The sequence below is a fragment of the Pseudopipra pipra genome, chromosome 17 (assembly GCF_036250125.1).
Source record: "Pseudopipra pipra isolate bDixPip1 chromosome 17, bDixPip1.hap1, whole genome shotgun sequence".
Lineage (NCBI taxonomy): Eukaryota > Metazoa > Chordata > Aves > Passeriformes > Pipridae > Pseudopipra > Pseudopipra pipra.
In genome coordinates, this window is record NC_087565.1 from 11,834,393 (window position 1) to 11,860,535 (window position 26,143).

At 43.6% G+C, this 26,143-nt stretch overlaps 1 protein-coding gene across 8 annotated transcripts in view; it reads right to left on the minus strand.

Moving 5' to 3' along the window:
* PTPRT (protein tyrosine phosphatase receptor type T) overlaps positions 1 to 26,143 on the minus strand; it is a 467,492-nt gene that overhangs the window by 84,866 nt on the left and 356,483 nt on the right. For 4 of the 8 annotated variants that reach the window (XM_064674284.1, XM_064674277.1, XM_064674279.1 and 1 more), the window contains exons 12-14: positions 13,283 to 13,556; positions 4,619 to 4,655; positions 8 to 64 (exon numbers count right to left, since the gene is read on the minus strand). In XM_064674284.1, coding sequence (XP_064530354.1) covers positions 8 to 64; positions 4,619 to 4,655; positions 13,283 to 13,556 — 368 coding nt within the window. The remainder of the gene's footprint in view (positions 1 to 7; positions 65 to 4,618; positions 4,656 to 13,282; positions 13,557 to 26,143) is intronic. The other 4 variants (XM_064674280.1, XM_064674283.1, XM_064674285.1 and 1 more) reach the window with 2 other exon arrangements.

The window sequence follows — 26,143 nt, forward strand, 5'->3', positions numbered from 1 at the left end:
TAATCACCTGTGCTCAAGAGGCTGGGCGGGTTTCGCGTGGTCACCTCTTGTCTACCTATTACTGCTAAAAACAAGCAAAATGGTTCCCAGGCAGCATGCACAGAAAAAAAAAAAGGAAAAAAATAAAAATGTACCTCATAATGGTTATTATAGTTCCATTCTTTCATTTGTAAGAACTCACATTTTAAAGAAAGAAGAAATGAGTATCAGGAGATAAGGAACCATTAATGAGCCCTCTGCCTTGGTTTCAATTACACTGTGAAATTAATTTAATGCACTTTAAGAATACAAGAGGTAATCACTCTCTCTTGGTAAGAGGTTACAATTTTCTCTAATAAAGTGTCAATATAAATATGTTGCTTTAAAACGGGGAGAACAAGTCAGTTAATTCAGAAAGAATGGGACATATTAAAACAAATGCTATCAAGGAAACCAAATGGCAAAACCAATAAATAAACTGTCTGAATGAAAACTGTATGGCAGAGAGCTGGTAAATTGGGGTTTAATTAGAAACTTATTTTTAAAGAGTGCTTTATGCTAATGAGATGCATCCAAGTGACTAATGCTGTGAAAGATGACATTACTCCAGTAATTTAAAAAAAAGAGGAGTAGCCCACGTGAGGAGGGAAGTGGCAAGAAATCTGAGAGCAATGAATCTGAAAATAAATACACACGTAGATACAAAAGGTTAATAATGTTTGTGGATTTCAAACATGCTGGCAAAACGTGGGATGGGCTGCACAGACTGGACAAACGCAGGGAGCTTTCTGATGGATCGTCAACTGGCACCAGAGCAAAGGCTGGCAGGGAGCCCCTGCCACCAGCCCTTCCCACAGGCATCAGCCAGCTCCTACATGGGAGCACTGGATGGAAGGAAATGAGCTCACAGATGTGCTGCCCCATGTCTATTAAACACGTGCTGACCCCGTCGAGGATCTACCAGCTCTGCTTTGAAGGATGCCATGACCTGGTGCTCTGAAAGGCTGACACTGCCCCCACCTCCTGACATTTCATAACCCCAAACAGAAAGATCTGAGAGCTTTTTCTTGCTACCACAAGAACCACATTCATCTAACCAGCAGCAGCACACAGGGAACCATGCAAAGGGTGAAGCCTCAGAGAGCTGGGAAGCAGCTCCTGTGTGGAGCTGGGCTGAACTGGACAGGGGTCGATCTGAACAGCCTATTTCTTGCTAAAAGAGAAAAGAAAACTGGGAAACCTCCAAAACTTTCTGTAATGGACTAAAACTCTTTAAAAAGAGTTCTCTGCTTTCATTTCCTTGGTGTTGAGGCAATGGGACACACAAAGCAAATTGGCTCCCAGGCTGCTGGAGGAGCGGCAGCGGAACAGCCTCGTGGGTCTCTCCAGTAATTAAAGCGACTCAGCTTCTGAACAGGTGCCTTGCAGCAACACCCAAGATGTGTTATAATCCCCCAGTAACACATGCCTAACACATTTCACTGCCTAATTACTCCCACACTCACGTTTAGTGCCCTTGTTAATCCAGCACTTCAAGAGAATACTTGCCTTGCTTAAACATGTCTCGATCCTAATCTTCCTGTCACTGGTGTAAATCAGGACTCATTTCACTAGTGTTAATGGAGCTGCTGCAGTGTCAAGAGTCTAGGAATGGAAAAATTAGGCCTAGATCCCAAATGAACATTTAGTCTGGCACCAGCAGTATGTATTTATTTTCTTGCATCAAAACAAAATATGCTTTTTTTCTCTGGTACCAACTCAAAGCAGAGCTTTTAAGAGCTGTCAATGCCATGATTAATCCTGATTCCAAAAAAGGTTGTTTTTTGGTTTTTTTTTTCAGATTTCTACAGAGAGACCACAGTGGTATCCTCACTAGCAGCTCTATTGGTTTTGTTCAAGGCAGAGTACAGGTTTGCTCATTGTATCCTCAGCGAGACAGCAATGCAAATAAAGGTGAATACAGGGCAATGCCATTAAGGATAATCAATATAATGAGCAGCCAGAAGACAGCACAGACACAGTAGGGCATCTAGAACATCCCAGATATCAGACTTTGATCAGGACACGAGGTAATTACTGTTTTGAGGGTGTCTCTGTGCATTGCCACACAGCAGAGAGAGGGCAGATACAACCCTCCTCTTTCAGGGGCCGGGACGGGCAGTGCCTGAGTCCTTCTGTTCATCTGGAGTTAATGTATGGTGGGAATTCAGCCTCAGGACACAGGGAAATCTGAAACTATGGGAAAGCTCTGAACCACATTGTTCAGCTATTGCTCAGCTGCTGACACTGCCCAGGTGCCAGCAATGGCAGGGACTGCTGTGTTACCAACACCACAAATTCACTTGTGACGCTGCAACCAGCACTGCACCCCTGAAGAGCTCAAACTGCATAAAATCAGCCCCAGCTGGATATTCCAGTGTCCATGCTAATGGTCAGGCTCTGAGAATCACAGCATTGCAATTCGGAGCGAGGACAAGAGGAAAAGAAAAGGAATTTCCACAGAGATTTCTGCACTCCATGTACAGGAATAAGATATCTGCCCATAAATCAAAAGTGATATGAATTGAGACAGCGACAATGAACACTAGAACTACCATCATTTCTTGTCCTTTTCCATTCATGTCAACAAAGAAAAATCCTCAAGAATAATATCACCAAAAAGCAGTGGCTCTAGACATCCTCAGGCTCTACACATCTCTTTTGTATCTCTTATTAAATTAATATTAGCAAGAGATCATTTTTAAAAAAAGATACAGCATTCAGAAACAACAGAAGGAGGGTGGCTTATTGACTCTTCCTGGTGACCTAACAGGTTAATGAAAATTAAACCAGTTTGCAGAAGTCAATGGAAGGTCAAACACCTTTGTGACACTTTTCTGAGGTACCCAAATCAGACAGTGCAAACTAAAAACCCAGAATGGGATTTTCCAAGCTATGTAAGTTTTTATTTCCCTTTGAATAGTCACAGAGCAAATATCTTTCCTGACAGCATGACACCATTCTTCCACCAGCTCCAGAAAAATAAATGACTGAAGTAGGAAAAACTACAGGTTTCCAAAAATTAATTAATCCAGTATCTCTGATCTCATGAGGAGGCTTCTAGTCATGCTTTTGCAAAACCTTGTGGAGCCACATTTCACCCATTCTTGTCTTACTCAGTCCTGCTCTTGCCCTTTCTACCACCAGAAAGCCAAAATCAGGTATTTGAAATGGTCACATCACTACCAGCTGGAAAAACTGAGAGGAAGGAGACACACAGACTGAGACACATAGAATGTTTGTAACCCAGAGAATGAATTAAATAAAGATTTTACAGGGAACTTTTAAAAAGGAAAGGAGCAAGAGGATATGGGGAGCACCAGAGCCACAGATGAGAAGGAGAAAGGGGAGAAATGGCTCATCCTCCTTGTGTTTCAGTGGTGACACAACTTCTTACAGCCCCACCAGTTTGGGTATCGGGTCTCAGCAGGGCAAACAGCTGCCCCTGCCATCCCAGGGCACAGCTTTCTGGGACAGCCTGGCATGTCTCCACAGGAAGATGGAAAAAGCCCTTTTCTGCTATCCAACAAAATGATAGATGGGGCTTCTTTGAGCCCTCCCAACTCCTCTGCAAGTGCAGGTGCAGAAGGGATTGGCAGAAAGCGCCTTGGAGTCATCAACCTCTGCCACAAGGAGTGAAAGGAGTGGAAAAAATGGGATGGTGCCTCAAAGGATTTCTGGGTGCCTGCCAATTTTGGTGAACTGTCAAAAGCCTCCACAGGCAGCAATGCAGGTGTTTGACATTCCAGCAAGGCAGCAAGAGCACAAGCTGGCAACCCTATATTTTGGAACTGGAGAGTCACTTGTAGCAGAGCCCATGGCAATTACTCCAGCATTTCCTTACAGCTCCTTTTGAGACTACAACATGTGTTGGGGGAGATCTTTTTACAGCTATTCCTCTGTGTTACAAGTAAATTGGTTTCTGACATATTTTCTGGCAAAGTAGCCCCTGGGGTGATTCTGGAATCTTCACAGGAGTTGTTAAAAGCAACTGTGAGCTCCTAGAAGGAACTCAGACATTGTCATTGTTGCTCCCTCAAGAGCTACACCTTGTGAACCAGCCTGGGGCTATTTGTCTTGGGTTTGCTCAGTTTGGGCCAGTTTGGGCTATTCTGAGCCAACCACAATGAAAATAAGCAATGCACTCTACCAGTCTGTTGAATTATACCATGAAAATGGTGTGATGTAAGAATTGTGGCCTGGTGTGTTCAAGGTGAGGCTTATGGGAGATCTCCTCTTATCTGCTTTGTACAGTTGCAGAGAGAACAAATTTAATAGGAACTTAATGTCACTTTTCCAGTGATGTTCTGCCAACAGCAAGAACAGTCCTGAGGACAGAAAAGCTGCTGACAGAACAAGGGAAAGGAGGAACCACAGAAAAAGATACCGTGGGTTAAAAAAGTAACAGAGGTCACAAATACAGTGGAGTGGTTCTGGAAATTGTTGTTCTGCCTCTGTAATCTTCCTTAAAAGAAAAAAAAAATAAAAGAAGAAATAAAGAGGCTGGTTCTTTGGATAGTAACTGTAATCAAGTTGTGCCACCACTGCAGTTTTAACATTACTGGCATTGTGCTTTGCAGGAAAGAGAGACCCAACATACCTTTTGTTGCCAGGCGGACACAGTTGATTTTTGTTTCCTGAAAAATAAAAGCAGAAAAAAAAACACATATAGGAAAACATCAAGGTGTGTAATTTGCCCATCTACAATAAACACACATTCCTTTAAAAAGGTACTAAAAAAAAAAATGCATTTTTTTCTTACACTTCATCTTTGAAAAAAAAAACACCAAGTTTTGATTGCAGAAAACACTCCACACTATTGGACTTGCCTACAGCTGAGAGTGTTCTAAATGTTGGGAAGCTGAGAGTGACAACACATTTCTCCACGCTCAGGGTGTGAGTGATGGGTCCCACGTAACTGCCTGATTAGCTAATAGAATCTACCAGTTAAATGGCCTGCTCTGTAATAGACTGACAAGCTCTGGGTCAAAAGTACATGCAACTGTACATCTAATTTTCATGCACCATTACTGCAAATTTAGCAAATTGGGTATTTATTTAAACACATGGCAAACAGACACTGAGGCAGTCATTTGAATATTCCAGCTCCGTGGATGTGAAGCCCAGCACTGCTGTACAGCTGCCTCTGCCAAAGGAGCTGCTCTGACAACCCTCTCCACTGCAGCTCTTCCTTGCAGAGCTGGGATAAAACCCAACCCTTTGTGTTCAGTCCACCTTGGACTCTGCAGGGCCGCAGGAACAGGAGTTTGGACGGGAGCAGTGATGTTGTGTTTGGCTTCACTGCCAGTTCAAACAGGTCACCTCCACTGCAAACACATCCTTCCTGGTATCCCCAGCTCCTCATTCCACAGCCCTTCTTGGCAGGGGTTGCTGTTGTCCAACACACAGTTTGCATCCAAATGGGAATGTGTTGCTTTGGTTAAAGACCTGGCAGTTGCAGGGGTTTTGGAGCACTTGCTGCCTGGACACGCTCTTGTACAAGTCTCAGGTGTAATGAAGGCTGCATAAATTACTGTGGGTAACAAAGCTGCATTCATATGGATGCTGTGTGTGCTCTGGAAACAACAGCCCAGCAATGCACTGCTGAGCACCTCCTTCCATCCTCAAACAACTGCACAAACCCTGGGAAAGTCTGAATTGGCTCTTGGAGAAAATCTGTTCCATCTGTGACAGACTGACCCTGGCCAGAGCAGACACACACAGCCCCATCGTGCCTTTCTCCTCCCACTTACATTGCACAGAGGAAGGGGATTGCAGGATCCATGCTGGGAAACAGTGGGAATCACAAGAGCAATTCCCTCTGATCCCTTTCTATGATGCCTCAAGATACCAGCCAGCCACACTATCTGGATATAAGCTGTGTGTAGTCTAGAAACAACAAGATATCCAGAATAACAAAGTCTTCCCTTGATCTTGCCCTCAAACTCTCTTCAGGAATTCCTGGATCCCCAAGGACAATCCTTGTCTACTAAGGACATCCTTTCCCAGCCATACAGCTGGGTCCAGAGTGGGACTCAACCACTGTTATCCCAGTAAACCAGACACATCTCTCTTTGGTGCACTGAGCCCTCTCTCCCTCAAAAATCAACTTCCCTACACAACCATTGGCCCTGCAAAGTCACCAGAGCTTTACACAGAGCTCCCATTCCTCTCTGCCTCCTGTAGAATCAGTTTGAATGGCCATTTATTCTGGAAATTCAAAGTCTTTACTGCAAGTGGTGATCTGTGAAGCAGGAAAAGCACAGCTTTGTTTTCAGAGCACACCCTCCACACATAATGCTGGGAATTGTAGGACACAGAGATCCTGAGGTAGCTTCTGATCTACAACAAGGTGACCTGGAAAATCAGTGATGAAAAGCAAAATACAAAATATCCAGACAGCATTTTTGCAGCATACAAGTAGGTGGCCACTTGCTCATGTTTTGTTGAGGAAAATTTTCTTGTGTATTTGTTGCTTTCTGCTGGCTTCAAAGTGGAACAGAAAGGTGGAGAAGTTAGTCAATGCTGAGAAAAGAAGAGTGGAGAAAACTAAAAAACCAAGGTCTTGTTAGTGGTGCTGGAACTGATGTGGTTTGAGAATGTGTGTGTTCCTGCTGCAGCTGCATCCACCCCTGGCTGCATTTAGCACAGACAAGCACAGCTCTCAGGAGACCATGACCTGGCACTGCCAAAAGCAAGGGCAAGCACTCCCTGGAGGAACCAGACATCTGGATTTCAGGGCTTCATTTCAAATTGCATCTTCTGGGAAGGAAAATAGACAGACACCAGGCACTCAGCTCCTGGGGTGCTAAAGGTTAAAGACTTAACTTAGTCCACATTCCAGACTAGGGCTGATTATTCCATTGATTGCCATTAATCCTTTCAGTGATCACTCCACTGCTCATCTCTTTGGTGTCTCATAAAAATAAAACCTCTTTAAATTTACTCTATTTTTCTTTGCTTGGAGCTGAGAATTGTAAGTTTGCATGAACTTTTCTGCCAGGAAAAAGAATAAATAAATACACTTTTTTCCCCCAAATAAACCCAGCAAAACCACCATCCCACAATCATGTTTGTTTTCTGAAAAATATTACTTTTGCTTCAGACAAGGTGCTTTCCTGCACACAGTAAAGTAAGATGCTTTTCTTTAGCCACTAGCAAAACAGGAATAAACAATGCAGGTAATTCTCAATAATCCATCCAGACTGCTTAAAGCAATGACCAGAAAAATAATTAAATAAAGGGCTAATAATAGAAGTTTTAGAAAAACAAAACCAATTTCCCCAAAAATTTCAGTCTCTGTGTTGCTTCTGAACATTCTTTCAAATGCTGTGACACTTAATTCCCATTTTATGATATCACAGAAGTTTTACAAGGCCTTGTAAGTCTATAACAATATTAGAGATGACCTGAGATCCTGCATATTCAGCTTATCCACTTCATATTATGGCTGAAGTCACAGGAATAATTTAAATTAAGATGCCAGTAGCACTACTACTTTGGCTCTATATCTCTGCCAGGTTAAGGCAGAGATTTTATATCCAAACAGCAATAGAACAATGCAGGCATATTTTAACTGAGATCCTGGAATAGGAAAACACTTCATGAATACATCCTACAGCTCTTGATCCAACCTTCATTTTCCAACATGCTCCATATCCAGAAAGCTTTAGTGTGTAATAAGCCCATCCACTTGTTTACTGGAACATACTTGTGTCAATTTGTTTTCTGGAACTTCCTCCCACATGAATAAAAGATGGTTATGGTCAACCCTCACTCAAGGCTGAACCCTGGCTATATTTTTAAGTCCACACAATATGAGGTCTGTGTTTTGGAGTCTGTGTTTTTGAGCCTGTTCCTGGAGGGAAGACCTGGACCTGCCATCAGCATGACCTGGGAACCCTCTGGAGAGAACCCAGGCTGTGCTGGGGAGCTGGGCAAGCCCTCTCTGCCAACACAGCCTTGAAGCTGCACACCATGAGCCTGTTTTAGCATCCCCCTGGATTTTCAGGGCTTTTTTAAACCTTCTTTTAATATAGCTTGTTTCTTCCTTTTTAGAAGCAAAGGAGCTGCTGCTGTCCACCAGTTACTGAGGTTCCTAAATGCACATTTCACTGAAGGGAAAGGGATGGTAACAAGACAAGTTCTGCCTCTGTCTCTTCAGTGTTTGGATGGGAACAATTTTCTGCAGGAAAGGGCTCTGAGGGCAGCAGGACATATGTTTATGTGACAGCTGAGTCTTCACAACCTAAAAGGGCACAGGAATTTTTTTTCCCCCTTCTCTTTTAAACTGACAGCTTGCTGTTTACAGACTACCAACAACAATAGAAGCAGCAAAGCCTTTTCACCCATCTGTTTTCACACCCACCATTTTCCCTTTCCTTTACTATTATTATGACTTTACAGCAGTTAAACAGTGAAGAGCCACCTGCCAGCACCAGTGGGACCAGTGCTGCCCCCAGAAGCACCACTGGGGCTGCCCTGCAACAGGCACAGCTTCATCAGGCAACTCAAACTGGGCACAGGCATTTTAAGTGCCTTATTTTCATCCCAGAGCTATACATGGACCATCCTTGCTGGTAACATGATTCCCACAGGATAGAAACCATGGTTTTGTCCAATGGACATCTTGAAGAATCGGTTTTGAGGTCCTCAGCAAATCGGGGAGCTCTAGATTGTGTGTTTCTGTTTTATCCCATTGAATCCAGTGGTTTCCTGCCTTGAAATAAATCATGTGCATAAGTCTGTGCAGGGTCAATGGACTCCCCTGTAATTCCTATTGCCAGCTCTAGGAAACTGCAAGTTCCTCCCAGAGTCAAAGCAAAACCTAGTTTCAATTATCAGCTATTTTTATTATCTCTATCATTTGGAGAAGGGAGGTTTAACAAAGTGCTTAGGGCTTTCATTATTTCCAGTAGGAAGTTATTTCCATGATCTATAGATGATCTTGAATATCCCACTCTTTTCAACTTCTCAAATGTGAGGTAGGGTTGGAGGATTTTATTTGCATCCAGAAAACACTCAGGTCCACATACTCTGGTCAACCAGACGTGGAAACAGGGGCTTACAGGGACTAAAGTGTTTCCACAGCTGCTTTATTTCTGCCCCAGCAGCTCCAACACAAGATTGAAAAGGAGGAAAGGTAAGTGGACAAACTATACTCCCAAAATCTAGTGAACACAGAGCTCCCCAGAGCTGGTTAACAGCTCACAGAAGCAATGCAGGCAGCCTTGGTGCCATTTCATTTTCCAGAGCAGGGCTTCTGCTGAACTGAACTACCTCCCTGTTTTTTCCCTGGCCATCTCCACAGGGATAAATGCCACCTCTCTGCTGGCAGCTCTATCCACACCTCCAAAATGTCCCAGAAGAAGAATGTTGTGTACTGTGAGTAGACCTGTCAGCATCCAGAAATCCAGCCTGAAGTCCCCTGATAATAATGAGCCGCCCGGCTGTGCATGTAGTACAAGTCATTAGAGAGGCAAAAAATCAATCAGGATCTCTGTGGAGTCCATCATTCCCTCAAAAAATAATATTCTCATTGATTCCTGCAGTGCTACTTTTCGCAGTTCTGGGCTGAAACATCAGTCACCTGTTGGACCACCAGGCTGGAGCAGCAGCTGGCAGCACCTCCCACATCATCCCAGCTGTGTTCCACAGGCTCCTGCTCAGCTCCCAGTTACAGGAGAAACAGCCAAGAGTTATTGATTGCAACTGGGCTCTCACAGATTCCATTTTAACTCAGGGAGCTGAAATGCAACTCCAGGAAGGATTTTTAGGGAGCTCTGGTTTCTGAGCCGCTCAAAAATTCAGGCAGGCTTCACAAAGCAGCCAAAAATTCCCCCCATCTGAGCATGTTGCTGGATCAGTAGCCAGAGACTGTCACCTGCAGTGACCCAGATAAAGAACCTGGGGACAGTAAAACCTGCAACGTCTCACTTGGATTATTAGGGCAGTATAAGGATAAGAAAGGATAAGGAGTAACACAGTGTTGCCAACCTGGCCTCACCTTTCAGAGGGATAAACACTGGCAGGGCTGGTGTTTCGAAGGGGCTGAGCTCAGGGAGGCTTTTCAGACGAGGAAACCTTCGTGCTCTGTCAGGCAGCTGTCTGTGGCACCAGGACAACCAGCAAAAACAGCAGATAACTACCTGGATGGCACCCAGCGTGTGTGGGGATCCTGCCAGAGCAGAGCCCAGCCTTGTGCCACCCCTTGTGCTCACTCGCAACAACTGAGCAGTAACTAACGGTGCCTCTCACCCCCACAGCTTCACAGCCTGCACTTTCTGTGGCCCTTTTCTCTTTTTCCCCTGCTTTTACTTCTAACTCTGACACATTTCAGCTCAGCATCTGGCTTTCAACAGCCCCTAGGAGGGAAGTTCACGCAATTTGGAAGTGGTTTGCCTAACAAAGCTGACAACCATTCTGCCTCACACATGTTCTGCTCAGTTCCCCTGTCTGGAGGCAGCACCACATTGACCAAACTGCACCCAACTCCCCACCAGCCACAGCCATCTCGTTCAAACTCTCAAACAAGCAAAACATTGCGCAAGAGGAGGCAGAAAAGCTCGTGATCTGCTTCTGCAGCAATTTGCCACACTTGTTTTGCATCCAGCTGTTAATTACGTTCCTTTCAGTGTAACAATCCCAGCTAATGGCTGCAGAGCAGACGGGAACACCAAACGAGCACAGCCCTCCACGTACAGAGGAGCTGGAACAATGCAGAACTCCTGTAACACTCCTAACCTTCTCCCAATCAAGCTTTTTGACCAAATACATACTGTTTCTTCAAATTAAGCTCTCCCCAGAGTCCCACAATTCCAAAGGAAGATGTTCTGGTTCACTGCACGAAGGCTTCTCATTGCAGGTTCCAGGGGTGGAAAGAAATGTCATCGTTCCACAACTGCCAGTGATTAATGAAACTATGGAATATCCTAATTAAAAAAAGGAGTGGCAACGTTCTGCTAAGTTTTTCATCTGTAAGGGAACATAAGGCTCTGTTTTAACTGTGCTGAACTGCTATTGTTTCAGATTTTTTGCAGATGTGCATTATCAAAAATCACAGAATGGTTTAGGTTGGAAGGGACCTTAAATCCCATCTCGTTCCAACCCCCTGCCATAGACAGGGACACCTTCCACGAGACCAGGTTGCTCCAAGCCCCATCCAACCTTCTCTTGAACACTTCCAGGGATGGAAATGCCACGTTGCAGCCATAATTCTCAGGAGGCTTTTTGAAGACCACTGGTCTTATAACCTGCTCAGGTTATAGATGTAAGTGAAAACCCAGAACTCTTAAACACAAATGACACAGGTAAAAAATTCTGGGAGTGAAACAAAACTTACTATTTTACAGCTGCAAAAGTCTGGATGCAAATTGACCCTAATGTCTGAAATGTGGGGTTTCATGATTCTACCAAGAAACAAAAAGGATCACAGCTGCTCCTCTGAAGATCCACATTCCAGTCTTGCAAATACCCCTATACTTTTAGCCATAGCACTGCACTTTGAGGATATATAAGCACATACTGTAGAAATATAAATTATTAATAGAGGAGGAAATTGCCTTTCTCAAATAGGAATTTACTGTGTTTGGCAGGATACCTCTTATCCTGTCACAAACTGTGTGTTGTTACATAAAGACTCTTGATTAACTTATGCTTAAAAAGCCCTTTACAGTCCTGTTCCTATTATCATCCTTTTTGGAGTCCTTAGCACCTGAGATGTAGGGTGGGCTGCAACCTGCCAGCTACAGAGATGCAGGAAAAGCAGGAACCCCCCATTAGTGCTGCCTTAATCCAAAATGCCAAGGGAAGCCCATGTTTCCATTCATACAACCATGTATGGAATATTACATTGTACTTAAGCAAATAAAAGTTTCTTCTTCCCTGGGGATCCATTCCCTGGCAATTAACTATCACACATGGGGGAACTAATCAGGAACAGACACATACACATATTTCACCATTTCCTTTAGAAAGGCAAATCCAAAATTGAATTAATTGAGGAGTGCTGGAAGGAAACTTGTATTGACTACAAAGGAAACCAAGGTGCAAATCAGCACAGTGCTGAAGAGATTTTGTACCTGTCAGGCACACAGCTGAAGCTGGGCTGGAGAATGGTGAGAAAGGAAGGTAGTGAAGCACAAAGATGTGCTGTGAACACTCCTGGCACTGCCAGCTGTCATCCATGCACAGTCCTCTGTGTTTTGGGTGTCAAAGACACTGCCCCAAGTGGAGACCAAAGCCTGCCCTATTCACCTTTGACTATTTTTCTAATGTTGCTCTTTCAGAGGTGGTGTCTTAGAGAATTTATCTGTGCTAAAGTAAGGCTCCTGAAAGCATTGGAAAACATGCTAATAACACACTCTGCCACCCAAATTGATGATGCCATGATAATGCTCCAAGACTTTTCCCGAGGCCAGAGTGGCAAATTGTATCGTGTTATGTGATGATGAAAAACAATTCAGGGATCAAAGGGGAGGAAGGTGGATGACTGCTTAGGCTGCATCTGGCCTGAACACTGGTAGCTGAACTGACCTGAAAAAGGAGGGTTGGAAGGTTAGAGGGTTCCTATCCTTGACTGGAAGAGCAAAAAGAAGCCTCTCCTCTTCCTGTGGTGGAAATGTGATCTGTTGTGGCATTATGAGCATGTCATTTGAGTCTGAGAGTAGGACAGACATTTCCTGGGCAGTCTCCATTTTAAACCAAGTATCACAGGGTAAGTATAGGCAGAAATATAGCCCAGGGTATTCAGGAGGAGTCAGACAGACATGCACATGGTCCCCACTGCACGAGTCAATGGAGCTGAAACTCCCAACCACAAGTTGCATTATGATTCATATCATAGGTGCAAGCTAAAAAGTAACAAATTCATAACATCTCCTCCAAAATCACAAGCACTGTGAACTGGAGACTGTCAAAATATTGCAGTTATGTCTTTTAAAAGCACAATGGCCCCTACTCTGACATTCGTGCTTATGGAAAGATAAAAATAGGATCCAAATTCTAAGCAACTCATTTAGTAAATCACGTGGCAATTTTTACAGAGTCAGGCTCCTCAGCAGATTTCTCACTGGATCTAAGCATCAGAGAGGGTTACTGAGTGAAGGACAAGTAATGGCCTGCTTGATTTTCATCAGATTTCTGTAAGAAGGTAGTAAGAAGGAAAAGTTAAATTGCCATCCGATCGAGAAGGAAGGACAATGATGAGCAGGACAGACAGAGGTGGTCACATGTACAAACCCAGCTCAGTTTTCTCTGCACTTACTCCATTGGCCTTGCTAAGTGCCTGGAAGTATATGCTGTAGCTTTTCAGGGGAGAAAGTGGAGCGTTCCAGTAGCCATTGTAGGTCTTGTTGTCGCCCACGGTGAAGGGCTGTGTGACAGGAAGGTTGATGGGCTTCAGCTCAGCTGCAAAGTAGTGTGGGGAGTCCAGGCTGGAGGCATTCTTGTAGCTCACTGGGACAGAGAAGCACTCGATGATGTCTGCAGCTCTCCGTGCTTTCTGCAGCTTCTCCTCCTTGACAACAAGCTGATAAACACTAGAGGGGAGAGAGGAGGGTGAGATTAGAGCCCCAAGAGCCTTAAATATTGAGAATGTTTCCAACAATAAAAGGAAAAAGAGTAAAGCCAAGTAAGAAACACACAGCTAAGGCATCTCAGCAAACACAACTCTCTTGGCACTCCAGCAACAGTGCCCACTGGAAGTCACTGTGTGGGCAAAGTGCTGCCCACGTGCTCTGCTGGTTCAGTAGAGTTAATCAAGATACACCCTGGTGAAAGTCAGAGTGGATTTCAGTCATGTCACTCTTTAGGAAAAGGAGTAACTTATAAAATATCCAGTCTAGAATGAGTTTTTAGTGTGCTGAGTACTGGAAAGCAGATACTTTCTCCTTCAGCCACCAAGCTGAACCATGAACTGTTTGCTTGGGTGACTGAAGTAGAGGAGAGCATTCATGGTGTCAGATCCCTTTGGAAACAGTTTCAGGGTGTGAGAACCAGTTTAGATCAAAAACACTCTCACATCTTCTAAGAACATCCCCTTTTTTAGCCCTCCCTCATATCTCCATGTCCACATATGGGCCCTCCCCCACATCTGGGTGGGGAGGCCCTGGCACAGGTTGCCCAGAGAAGCTGTGGCTGCCCCATCCCTGGAAGGGTTCCAGGCCAGATTGGATGGGGCTTGGAGCAACCTGGGCTAGTGGAAGGTGTCCCTGCCCATGGCAGGGGGTGAAATGAGATGGTCTTTAAGGTCCCTTCCAACCTAACCCATTCTATGATTTATTTTTGGGATATCCTGGGATATAGAGTTCCCTTCCCAATGGCAAGTCTCCTCCTACCCTTTTCCCCCTAGAAGGCTGGTTTATACACTGAGGAAGTGGCTTTATAGCTCTCTCAATCCACTTTTGTTTTAAGAAACAACAACAACTCTTCATATTCATTCCAACTCTCTGAAATGTTAATCCTTTTCGATTCCTGCTAGGCTTTTGCCCATTATGATATATAATAGCAATCTTGTTATTTCTAGCTTACTATTTCAGGCTCAAAGAGCCTGCAAGGCATTCAAATGCATCTGCTTTTATTTTTTTAATTTTTTTTTCCTCCTCAGGCAGCTCACAAAGCCCTGGAGTTCAATGCTGCCACAGCCCAGGCAGGTTTACTGCCTGTTTAACACCACTCACCCATTTGACAAAGAGAGATAGGGCTGCAGTCATTTTACTTTGTGTCAGGCTATTCAGATGTGCTGCCCTCACCTGTCTGTGTCAGGCTGGGCCTTTGTTCACTCAGACAGGGGAGATCGATTAAAAGATTGGGAACAGCCCACAGTGGATCATTCTCAGGCTCCTTGTTGCAGGAAGACTGGTCTGGAAAATTTCTAGCATAGCAATAGCTCATCAGTGCTCCTGTGGGAAGCAAAGTTCTGGCACCTCCAACGAGCAGGAGTGGAACAACCCCCAGCTTTGCTTTTGACTCACCAGCCCCTGGTGCCTGCAGGGACCTGGCACACGCTCTGCCGCCAGCCAGGCGCTCAGGGAAGCTCTTGGAAACCATTTGGCTCCCACTGCTAGACACAAAACCAACTAATCTGCACAAGTACAACCGATTTATGAATTACTCAGTACTGAACTGCCCTTACACGGCTGCTCTTGGCATTTACTGACGTAGCAGGAGCAGCAGCTGCATGGACTGCAGGCTTAATGATGTCCTGGCAGCGCTCTGGAAAACTTTCCGCATCCTACAGTTCATCAGAGCCTTTAATAAAGTATTTTCGACCTTCTCTGATATTTATTTTAAAATAAATAAGCAGTTTTCCAAGCAACACTTCAAGTATTATCACTGAGGGTGCAGTGGGAGTTGTAAGCACAAGCCTGTTTAACACAAACCCTCTCCTCAGCTTTACCAATAGCAACTCCTGGCTTGCTGGTTTGGACACTGTTTACTAACAGTGCATGTTCTTATTGTGACCCTTCTCTCTGGCAGTAATAATCTACACTACTGGGAAAGTTTGTAATTTTGTTTCTCAGCAATGGGCAAAATTGTAGCTGACATTTTTATGGGCACTTGCCACACGCCTTCTAACCTAAACCCACTTGGTTTCTTTTTATCCAATCCTAAACACTTGTATTTTCTGATTATAGAAGATGTTTCCTTTAGGCATATACATAAATATATATGTATAAACATATATTAACCTCCTTTTGGAGGGCAACAGTTCCCTTGGGTTCCCTAAGGGTCACATTCATTCTCTTGGTTATCTCACTTGCAAGCCATGCCTTTGGAGAAGGGGAAGCTCCCAGGGACATGAACTGCCAGGTACTGAACTCCTTCCCTAATCAACAGGGCACTTACACCACTGAAGATATTCTCAGTTTCCCCTTTGACAATTCCAGTACATGTTCCACCAGTACAGGCACTTTTTTTATCATGAGCAAGAGTTTTGACACAGAGCCTACTCAGATACTTTTCAAACTGAACCTAGTCACAGATACTCTTTTGCCTCTATTCTTCCACATTTTCTCTTTCCCACTTAGCCATTAACACCCTTCTTCCTTTCACAGGGATAACCTGCTCTTGCAGTGACCTGAAATTTTACTTTTAATGTTTATTCTTTTGAAATGAATCCAGGTGCCTCTGGAAGCACAACAGTAACATTCAGGAGCATTCAGCTGAGATGTAACAGTTGTCCCGTGTGTGTTGAAGCTAAAACCTCATTCATCTCCTGCTCAAATACTGCCTCCTTTTCTCTGGAAGCAGTATCTGAGCACTGCTGCCATTGCTCCCTCTGGTTGAAAAACCTACTCTGGTGACACTTAGGATGGGTAACTGACTGCTTTTGTACAATTTTTCTCTTTGATGCCCCAGCTCACACTGACTGACACAGCACATTTATCTCTGTGTGCTTCACCTGCCTGGCTTGGGGACCATCACCCTTCAGCCTCACTCTTTGCTGAGTCTGGAACTGGTCAAGAGTCCACTCTCAAAGGAAGTGGCCAAGTAGCCAAGAGTCTGCCTGGGTTCAAAGATTACTTTGGACTGAAGATTATCACCCTGAGCACTCCTTCCTTTAGCAAATGATTGCTCTGGTCTCACTTTCTGATGTTCTCATGCCAGTATTTTGACCTGTCTAGGTGCTCCAGAAGGGCAGCATTCCCAGTTCCCCCAGCTGGCACACAGACTGGGACAGACCCGTGTTCTTTTTTCTGGCTTTGTTTTGCAGGTTATGCTCTTTGTCTCAAGTTTGGTTTCTACCTATGAGCAGAATTTCCCTGCCTGCCTTTAGGGCATTTTCAGACATCAACTTCTCTGCTTTAACCAATGAAGTGCTGCAAAGCACAGCAAGTGCTTCCACTCCTGCATTGAGCTGCTCTTGTAACTGTTTGCCTTTTCACCAGAGAAAAAAACCACCAATCCTACATCCAAATGGAATTGCTGTGGGAATTCTGAGCAGCAAATGTCCAATTACCCACCCTAAAATTTACCCAAACCATCTGCATTACTACAACAATCCTCAAAAGAGTAAAACTAATTCAACTTTGCTCAGAAGAAGGAACTTGCTGTGATACATCACAACTCCTAAGATTGTGGTTGAGCACTAAGAATAAACTCAGTGAGCAGGATCTGCCCTTTTGCCCTGAAAGAGCATCTCAGCTGCAATCCCATCTCTGGGTCAGGGCTGAGCAGGGTCAACCATTTGCAACTTTGCTACAACTGACAATTTTGTACCACAGCAATGTGATTACAGCCAAGGGAAAGGAGGAGCAGTTATCCAAAAAGTGGTGCTAAAGGGAAGGATAAAAAAACAAGTGGGCAATGGAAATAGGGAGGAAATGTCCAAACTATTTTAATGGCTTTTATTCTGGCTACCTGGTAGGCAGTAACACAGATCTCCTGGGGCTCTCCCCATCTCAAGCTTCAAAGCTGCTGCTTCCAGCTCATTTCAGCTAACATGGCTTTCCTGGCAGGAATCAATACATCAGCTGCAAATACCCAGCTGGATTCCAAAAAGTTTCAGTTTCATACATAGAAATTATATTAAGAGACAACAAAAGCAAAGCATTAAAACTCCCACAGCAGATAACAACTTCAGTGCCAATGAAATGAAAGATGGCACAGTTTTTACTACATTTCAGTTTTAAATATTTGGTCACATTTGGAATCAAATCCACACATGTAAGTGCTGCAGGGCAGCAGAAGCAGGGGGCTTGTGCTCCCAGTTCCAGGCTACCCCGTAAATGACATGAGGGGACTGGTTTCCAAACATCCACAAGCTCTGCTCTCCAGACAGCTCTCCAGGGATTCTCAAATCTGGGCCACAAATCAAATGCCTGCCTTCCTAGAAGGCTGGGGAGCTGCCTGCCCCGTGTGCAGCTGCACACTCTGATTAGAAAAGGAGGCCAAAAGTCGGTTCCTCTATAAATTTCAAAGGTCTTAGATAGATAAATCCACATCAATTTAATAGAAGCTTTTTAAAGTTTTTGACAGCTCTGTTGTAAATCACTGATAAAAGCACCCACCATAACGGGCCACAGCAGAAGTGTTGTCTGCAGAGGAAGAAAAGGTGCCCTTATCACCATCTGCAAGGTAATCTTTTAAATTATGAGTTCTCTATTCAGCCTGGAAAATCAACATTTCAAGTGACAGCCCGTTTCTGGGATGGAGATCTCTCTGTTTGCCTCGGGCTTCTCCTGCCCCTGCTCTTGGTTTCCTTTTGAGGATGGACTGGGGCAGCACTTGTCCACAAATCCAGACAAGTATTTAATCCAGTCTCAAGTTCTGGATTAGGATGTGCATGAATGTGGGGAGGGAAAGCTGAGTCAGAGCTCTCCATAAAGCATCCACCATCTGGCTGGTGCACTCTGGTGTCCTGCCATGTTATCAACAAGGTGAAACCTTCACTATACCCCAGTAATTGGGGGGGGGGGGGTATGAAAAGGAATATGATTTCTTTGTAACCTCACAGTGATCCACTCATCTGAATTATTAAAGATTAAAAGAAACAATGTTTCAGCAGCTTAGTAGTCCCTCTGGACCAATCCTGTTACTAAACTTCCATATCATATAAAGATTTAATGTATTTTCATTTAACACATAAATTTATTATCAGCCATTTATTATTTCCAATAATATTTTCTCCCAGGGAACACAGAGCAATGGCAATCAGTACAGCTTGATCTTGCAGTGCATTTTTCTGCAGACCACTGTGAGCAGGTTCTGTTGTTCATCCTACAGAGAACTGGAACTTCTCACTTCCAGTTCAAATGAACACATCACTGTCAGAATAACTGGCTGACAGGCTACAGGAAATAACACAGTACCAAAGGGTAGTGTTTTTCTTGTTAATAGCTACTTTAATTCAGAGAATGAAGGACAAAAAGGAGCAAATGAAGTAAGGGTAGAAAAGGGTTGCACCCCTCCATAGCTGTGCCATCTCAGACTGAAGGCACGTGGGATGGAGCAGCTGATGTGGAGCAAGGCATTGAATTGCCACTTTTGCACCTATTCTTTGGAGGTAACAGATCCACCATGTCCAAAAAGGCTATCCAAAATCATGAATCAACCCCAAATCCTGCCTGATCAACCCACAAGCGTCACTGTTGCCCTGAGATGAAGAAAAGGCATCAGGTGCATATGAGCAAGAGCAAAGGTACAACAAGGAGAGGGCCCAACAATCAATTCAGCTTCTTCTCCCTTATTAACAACACAAATATTTTTAAGAAGAATGCTCTGTGCATTGCCAGCACAGTGTTTCAGACCCTCACAAGGGTCACACAGAAGCCCCAGACACCGAGGTGAGGTCTCAACACAACAGCCCTGATACCATCCACTCTGTTTATTTTTTTAAAAGCCACTTTTTTTAATTTAACAGTTAAGCCACAGAATCCAGGCTACAGATCCTTAACACCACGGGTTTTTTTTCATTTGGTTTTCCTTTTAACTTATGATCCTGTTAAATTTGTTTGAGCCAACGTTTGTCTATGTCCATGAAGGTTCATCACGTTTATCCCCACAGTACAGAGCCCTCTCCCAGGATACTGCAATGGGAGGAGGTTTGATGGATTGCCTGACACCCACATTTAGAATTCACATTAGCTGTTGAATGTGCATATGCTTGTTTTATAGCCAAGCTGGTTTCAGTGATGCAAACTGAGACAGGAGAGCAGCATCTTTATTTGCTCTTCCTTAGAGATATCAAAATAAAAGCCTGAATTCTACTACACAGAAAATAAGAAATAAAATAATGGGAAATTTGAAGAAAAGTACTCCATATAGCTTACCCTAAAAAATTGTAAATTAAATTGTAAGTTAGATCCTTCTCACAATGTGCCTCCAGCCCTCCTATGAACCTGCACACAGAGGATTTTGGAAAAAATTCAACCAAAACCCACTAAAGTCTAAGAAAGTTTTACGTAATATAAATTCTACTAGAATTTACAAGAACTAAAAGGGTAACTGCCATAAACCCTGATGTTGAGACTCACTGCTCTGAGCACACACTGCAGCACTGCTTTCCTTTGGCTCTAAGGGTCAGTATTTCCTGGCCAGGCACCTCCTGTAATCCCATAATCAAACATTCAGGCATCCAAGAATCAACTCCACAGGCAGTTTCCAAGTTCATAAAGTTTTCTGGGTTCAAACAGGTGCCAGTATGTTCCTGAGAACTGAGCTACTGACTTCACATGTTCAAAATGTCACCCTTAGAACCTCCAAGAGCACCTTTAATCAGAAGCTCTGAAAACTAATCTACAAACCATAATGAGCTGCATTTCACAGCCCCCCAGGATGTACAGACAGGACCCAGTGCACTGTTGTTCTCTGTCTATTTAAGAACTGATTCCAAACCCATTAAAAGCAACTAAAGATTGCTCCTATTTTCATTTCACTCTGGAACAGCTTCATGCAGAACACAACATGCTGAAGTGAAGGTTTGCTTTCAATGAACAGTTTTATGCTGAGAAGAGGCAAAAAAGGAGATTGTTCTATGATGTCATCTTCTAGAATATGCTTGGCTACTTCAAAGACTCAAAAACTTGTCCATTATGAATACTGGGCTGCAGTGTTATCAATCAGCTTGCTCACATCTGCAAAGCATTCACAAAAATAAAGCCTCTAATAGTGATGCTACTTGAGGAAATAGTCTTTCATATTGCAAAGTTATTCACACCAGAGCCTTCATTTTGCAGTTATTTTTGTGTGTTCTTATAACATTCATTTAAATTAAACAACTCTTACACTGCATTCACTGAAGTTGAAGAATACCAAAAAAATACTCAGCCAAATTTGTAAAAAATGGCAGAGAAAGAAGAGATGGTAATTACTGCCATTGCTATGAAAAAAAGCTGCTGAGATAGAGCCAATAATAATGAAATCCATTTAATAATCAAGAAGAGTCTCTTCACATTTTCTTCCACTCTCACGTTCAGCTCAATAACTCCAGATTTACTTCCAAGTAAATCCAAGAAACAAAAGGTCTCGATTTCACACTTGGGCAGCACTGTTTGGAGTCAGAGTTCTCACAGGGGCATTCTTGTGTCACTAAAATTTTGAGCTTTGTTAAATTTCTCTAGTGATTGAAATGGGCCCCAGAAAAAGTAAGGTAGTTTAATGGCTGTGTGCTCCCTTAGGGAAGAGGGAGATGGTCCCTTGTCCTCCCCAGCCAGGAGCAGTGACTGTGATGAGCTCCCTGTGGGACAGGCAGTGGCATCTACTGAAGGTGCTGTGCACCTTCAAGCTTAAAAAAAAACAAACAGCAAACCCAAACAAAATATTTGTTTTTGCAGCAAAGCATCCTGCCAGTGTCACTATATCAAATGCTCTCTTTGGCCAGAATACTTTGTCTGAAATTTCTTTGCAGTCTTAATGCAGCATCCCCATACAATTCCCACCACTGGCTAAGAAATGAGAACTCTGTTAGAAGGTAGTGGGGTTTTTTTTTGTTTGTTTGTGGATTGTTTGGGGGTTTGGTTTAGTTTTGGGGTTTTTCTGGTGGTGGTGGTTGGATGATTATTTTTTTTTTTTTGGTAAAAGAAGTGACAACATAGTGTCAAATGTAATGTCCCATGGCCTCAGACCCTGGGTGGACAGACTTTTATCCTGACAGACCCCTGAGGTCCAATACATCATTATCCCACTATTCCAGATATATAAACACTGCATGGAGAACGTGCAATGAGTGACTTGCCTGGTATCACAATATCACTTATATGCAAACAAATCTCCACTTTCTTGTCCACTGTTCCTACATCCACCCACCAGCCAATATGTCCTGTCTAGTGCAGTCTGGAGTACCCAGTCTGAGCACATGTGACTCCTGCAAAGTCTTTCAAAAAGAGAAAAATAAGAGAAAAATGTTACTCCTGGGTGTCACTTGAGATGTGACCTGCAGGGATGAGGGAGGAGCAGACAGTGCTGGGAAAGAGGAGCTCTGGAGACTCTCTCTGGCATAAAATTGCACCACACAAAAGATGCAAGACTGTCAAACTCCCATGAGCCAGTAACAACGCTGTGCCAGTAAGGAGGTATAATTATAGTTTAAATAATGGAGCTCTGAGCAACCTGGGCTAGTGGAAGGTGTCCCTGCCCATGGAAGGGGGTTGGAATGAGATGAACTTTAAGGTCTCTTCCAACCCAAACCATTCTGTGATTCTATAAGTGCACATCTAAACATCTGTATGTGTACCTACACATAAATACACCTACTAAAATCAGTGCTTCCAACCTCATAATGTTCCACCCAACATGACTCTGCTCTGAGTGAAGAGGCCACGTCTTTCCAAGGAAGGACAGCTAGGGAAAGATAACTACAAATGTAAATATTCCCACAGACCATCTAGACCATCACCACAGCACCTGTCCACAGCCAACAGAAATGTGGTAACACACACACAAAACCTAAGCAGTTGTCAAAAAGACAACTGTGTTCAGTCAGTAGTCACTGAACATAAAGAAGAATTTGTGTACTTAAATGGCCATTTTTCCCAGCTGTATCATTTGGCCTAATAAAAGATGCTGTCCATACAAAATTACCTCCTCTCCATCCCACACCACCACCAAACTGCTGCTGCATCTGTTTACTCGTATCAGATGTGCATCATTCTCTTAAATGCTTTAAATTCTCTATTTAATCTTCTGGGAAATAAAAATTAGAAAAAAATAATATAAAGAACCAGAGGGCATTTGAAAGCTCTGTGTTCCATTATCTCAACCATCTCCATAAGCCTGACCTGGCTTGCAACCCAGATTAGACATAATAGCTGCTCCCCAGTGGAACTGGCCCAGTCTCTGTCTCTCCAGTTCAATGCTATCTCGTGCTGGCAGATTAAAGATAATGAGTGCAGACAGATACAGCTTTCCCTGCAACAGCAGCTAATGTTAGTGGCTTTGGAGGTGTTTTTTCCCTCCTGAGCCACCTGCCATCTGTTTAATCTACAAGAAAAAAAACGACCCAACCTCTTTTTTGTTGATGTCGCTTCACATTAAACAGGCATCGCTGACTGAGGCCTTGTCTCATCCTCAGCAAGTGCTGGTTTAGCACCAGGAGGATGTTTCAAGGACAAGAAGAGCCAAAGTGGTTCTTGAACAACCTGCAGGACGAGAAGGACAGACCCTTTCTGGGACTGCCCAGCACTTTCTGCCACGTCCTTCATAAAAGCCGTGGCTTGGACAGGAGGATGGGTGCATTTGCATATATTCTCAGTCTGAATTAATTTGGGTATTTCCAATGGCTTCCATGAAATTAGGTCCATTTGGATGCAGAGATAATCTAGTTGGGAATTCAAAGCTTCCTCTGCCTTTTCCACAACCACAGCTACAAGACTGTGCAGGGAAAACCCACACAGAAGAATGTGATGTCTTTCTTAAAAGAGAACACTTCAAAAATCTTTTTGTTGGTGTCACATCTGATTTTTTTTTTTAAATTAAAAAGCTAAGAAAAACACAAGAAAGAAAGAGGGAACCTGCTCTGCTTCCAACCTTCAGATAAACTTCATTACCACACAAGGCCCATACAGTCAGGCAACTCCTCACAGTCTGTCATGGATGTGCAGTGATGATGAGCTCTCCTGGGGAAGGGTAACACAGACCTGCAGCACCTGAAGCTGCAGGAGTGTATCCACCAGCTTCTTTCCACCTTTTCTGGACACTTTTTCCTTCTCAGAAAGTGCTTCTGACACCAGAGAGAGCTCGGAAATGGTTCATTCCTGAGGATTGCCTGGCTGCATTTATGATAATCCCTTCATTCCATCTACAGCCCACGCCCTGGTGCAACAACCTCCTTTTCTAGTTCCAAGAAATTATGCATTCATTATGGAGGAAATTAACACCTCAAAGCAAACTATAATTAGGAATTCTTCAATTCAGTTTATGCTTTTTCAATTAGCCCCTCTATAATTTTAATCACGGGAGCATTAACATGCTTCCGGAATTTATATACCTGTGGTATAATTAAATCCTGAAATGCCTTAGTCTGCAACAACAAAGCAGAGCTTAGTCATCTTCCCTTTTATTGACTTTTTGTGTTATTACAGACACACCAAAGGGCACCTGGGAGTGTAAACATCACCACATGCAGAAGAGAGGAGCCCACTTGTCCTCTGAACTCATCGTCCTCACTCCTGGTGGAGGGACTGCTGGCTGGGGGGTGGCCTTTTGCCAGGGACTTGTGCTCAGACTCATCCCATCTCATTTTAAGTCCCTTAAGGAGCTGCTTCAATTAGGTCAATCACCTTTGCTGCTTCACCAGAAGAGCCAAGGTGCTTCCTGGGGGCTGCTCCAACCCTGAGCAGCTCTGGCCAGGCTCAGCCTGTCCCACTGAAGGGTCTCATCCAAGGGTTAAGAGTTTCTCATTTTTGGAATCTTTTACATTGTTTGTTATTATCTTTCCATTCAGTGACAGCAAGGAAGGGGCATACTGGCTCTGGGAGCTGTGAAGAAATGTCTTGGGGAAAAAACCCTCAAACAGGCAACTGTGGGTATTGTCTCCTGCTCCCTCATCTTACTGGTTGACAGCTTGATGTGAGGAAATGGCCATCAATTTGTGAGTCTCAGCTTAAAGTTCAGACTTCATTAACCTTTTGATTGCTGGAATTAAATCTGACAGTTAACATGGTCAGCACAAAAGATTTATGCAAAAATATTCCTTCCCCCACTCAAGTATCCTCCAGCCACACATAAAAAGTGTTAGCAAAAAGCCTCACTGTAGTACTAATAAAATGCTGCTTGACACAAAAGAATTGGCTGCATGTGTAATTTGATTGTTAAAGTATTATCATGAAAACATACTCAAATTTTATGGCTTTCCTCTCCCATTTCTGTCCACTGCCAAAGTTCTCTGTGGAATGGTCACAGACACAGCAGGTCACCCAGGCTCCCACATCAGCTGTGCTTCTGATGGCTGATAAATGGCCAAAGGCAGTTCTGTGACTTTTTAAGGGACACAGTTCTCAGATGAACAGTTTTCTGTTCCAGTAAGAAAATGCATTTCCTGTACTAGATGAAACAATTGACCCCAAATGCCCTTTATCCTCACTTTTTAGGACTAACACCTGGCTCTTTGGGGGAACTAAGGAAACCTTGGAACCCCCATTCCATAAATGATGCTGTGGTACATGAAAGACTACAAATATTCCTTCCTGAAACTTCTGGTTGTCAATCTGCATCCTGATGCATCCCTGTATCTCCTGACACAACAGGCAAAGCACTTCTAATATTCAGAATAATTTCAAGTCCTACTGAAGCCATTATGGATGATCCCTGGAAGTGTCCAAGGCCAGGTTGGATGGGGCTTGGAGCAACTTGGGATGGTGGAAGGTGTCCCTGCCACTGGCAGGGGGTTGAAATGAGATGGTGTTTAAGGTCCCTTCCAACCCAAACCATTCTAGGACTGCATTTAATACCATGACTTGACAGCTCCAGCTGAAATGGAAGTGCAGGCTCAGGACTGCAGGGCTCTGGACAACCTAATCAGAGTTTGGGCACATCAGTGAGGTCAAACCTGTGAGTGCTTCTGTGCAACTCTATTCTGTTCTGTTTTTGGTGTAACAAACATCATGCTGGTCCTCACAGCTGCCATTATTCCACCCAAATTCTTATTTTCATTCTTTCTCATTCTCATTTTTGTTCTCTCACATTTGCACACGGTTAAAGAAAAAGCAGATCTGGTTTATCTCTAAGAAGAAAGAAACTCTCTCCTTTACCTTCAAACCCTGAGCTAAATTGAAGGCAGAATGCCAGGCAAGAGAAACCCAGCTTGAATGATTTCAGAACAATATCCCTGAGGTATATCATGGGAGATGTTAATTAATACAGATAATTAGGCTTATAATATCAGAAGCCTAGATTGATAATCTCATTCCTCATTAAATACAACAAAATTAAAAGATCTAATGTGACGACTGTTTTGCCCTGTATTCAATCAACCCACTCATGTGATGCAGACATCTGAATGTGAGCTCAGAAAAGGCAGGCCAGAAATTTGATTTGCCAGGTACTAAGAAGATGCCTATCAAGGCAATCCAACTTTCAGAATCAGGCAAGATAATTTCAGCATTAAACCCCTTTTTATTGTTTTGCTTGCTCCTTGACTCCAGTCTTTATTTTGGAACACAAGGTATGCTGCGTGGGAGTTTTAGGA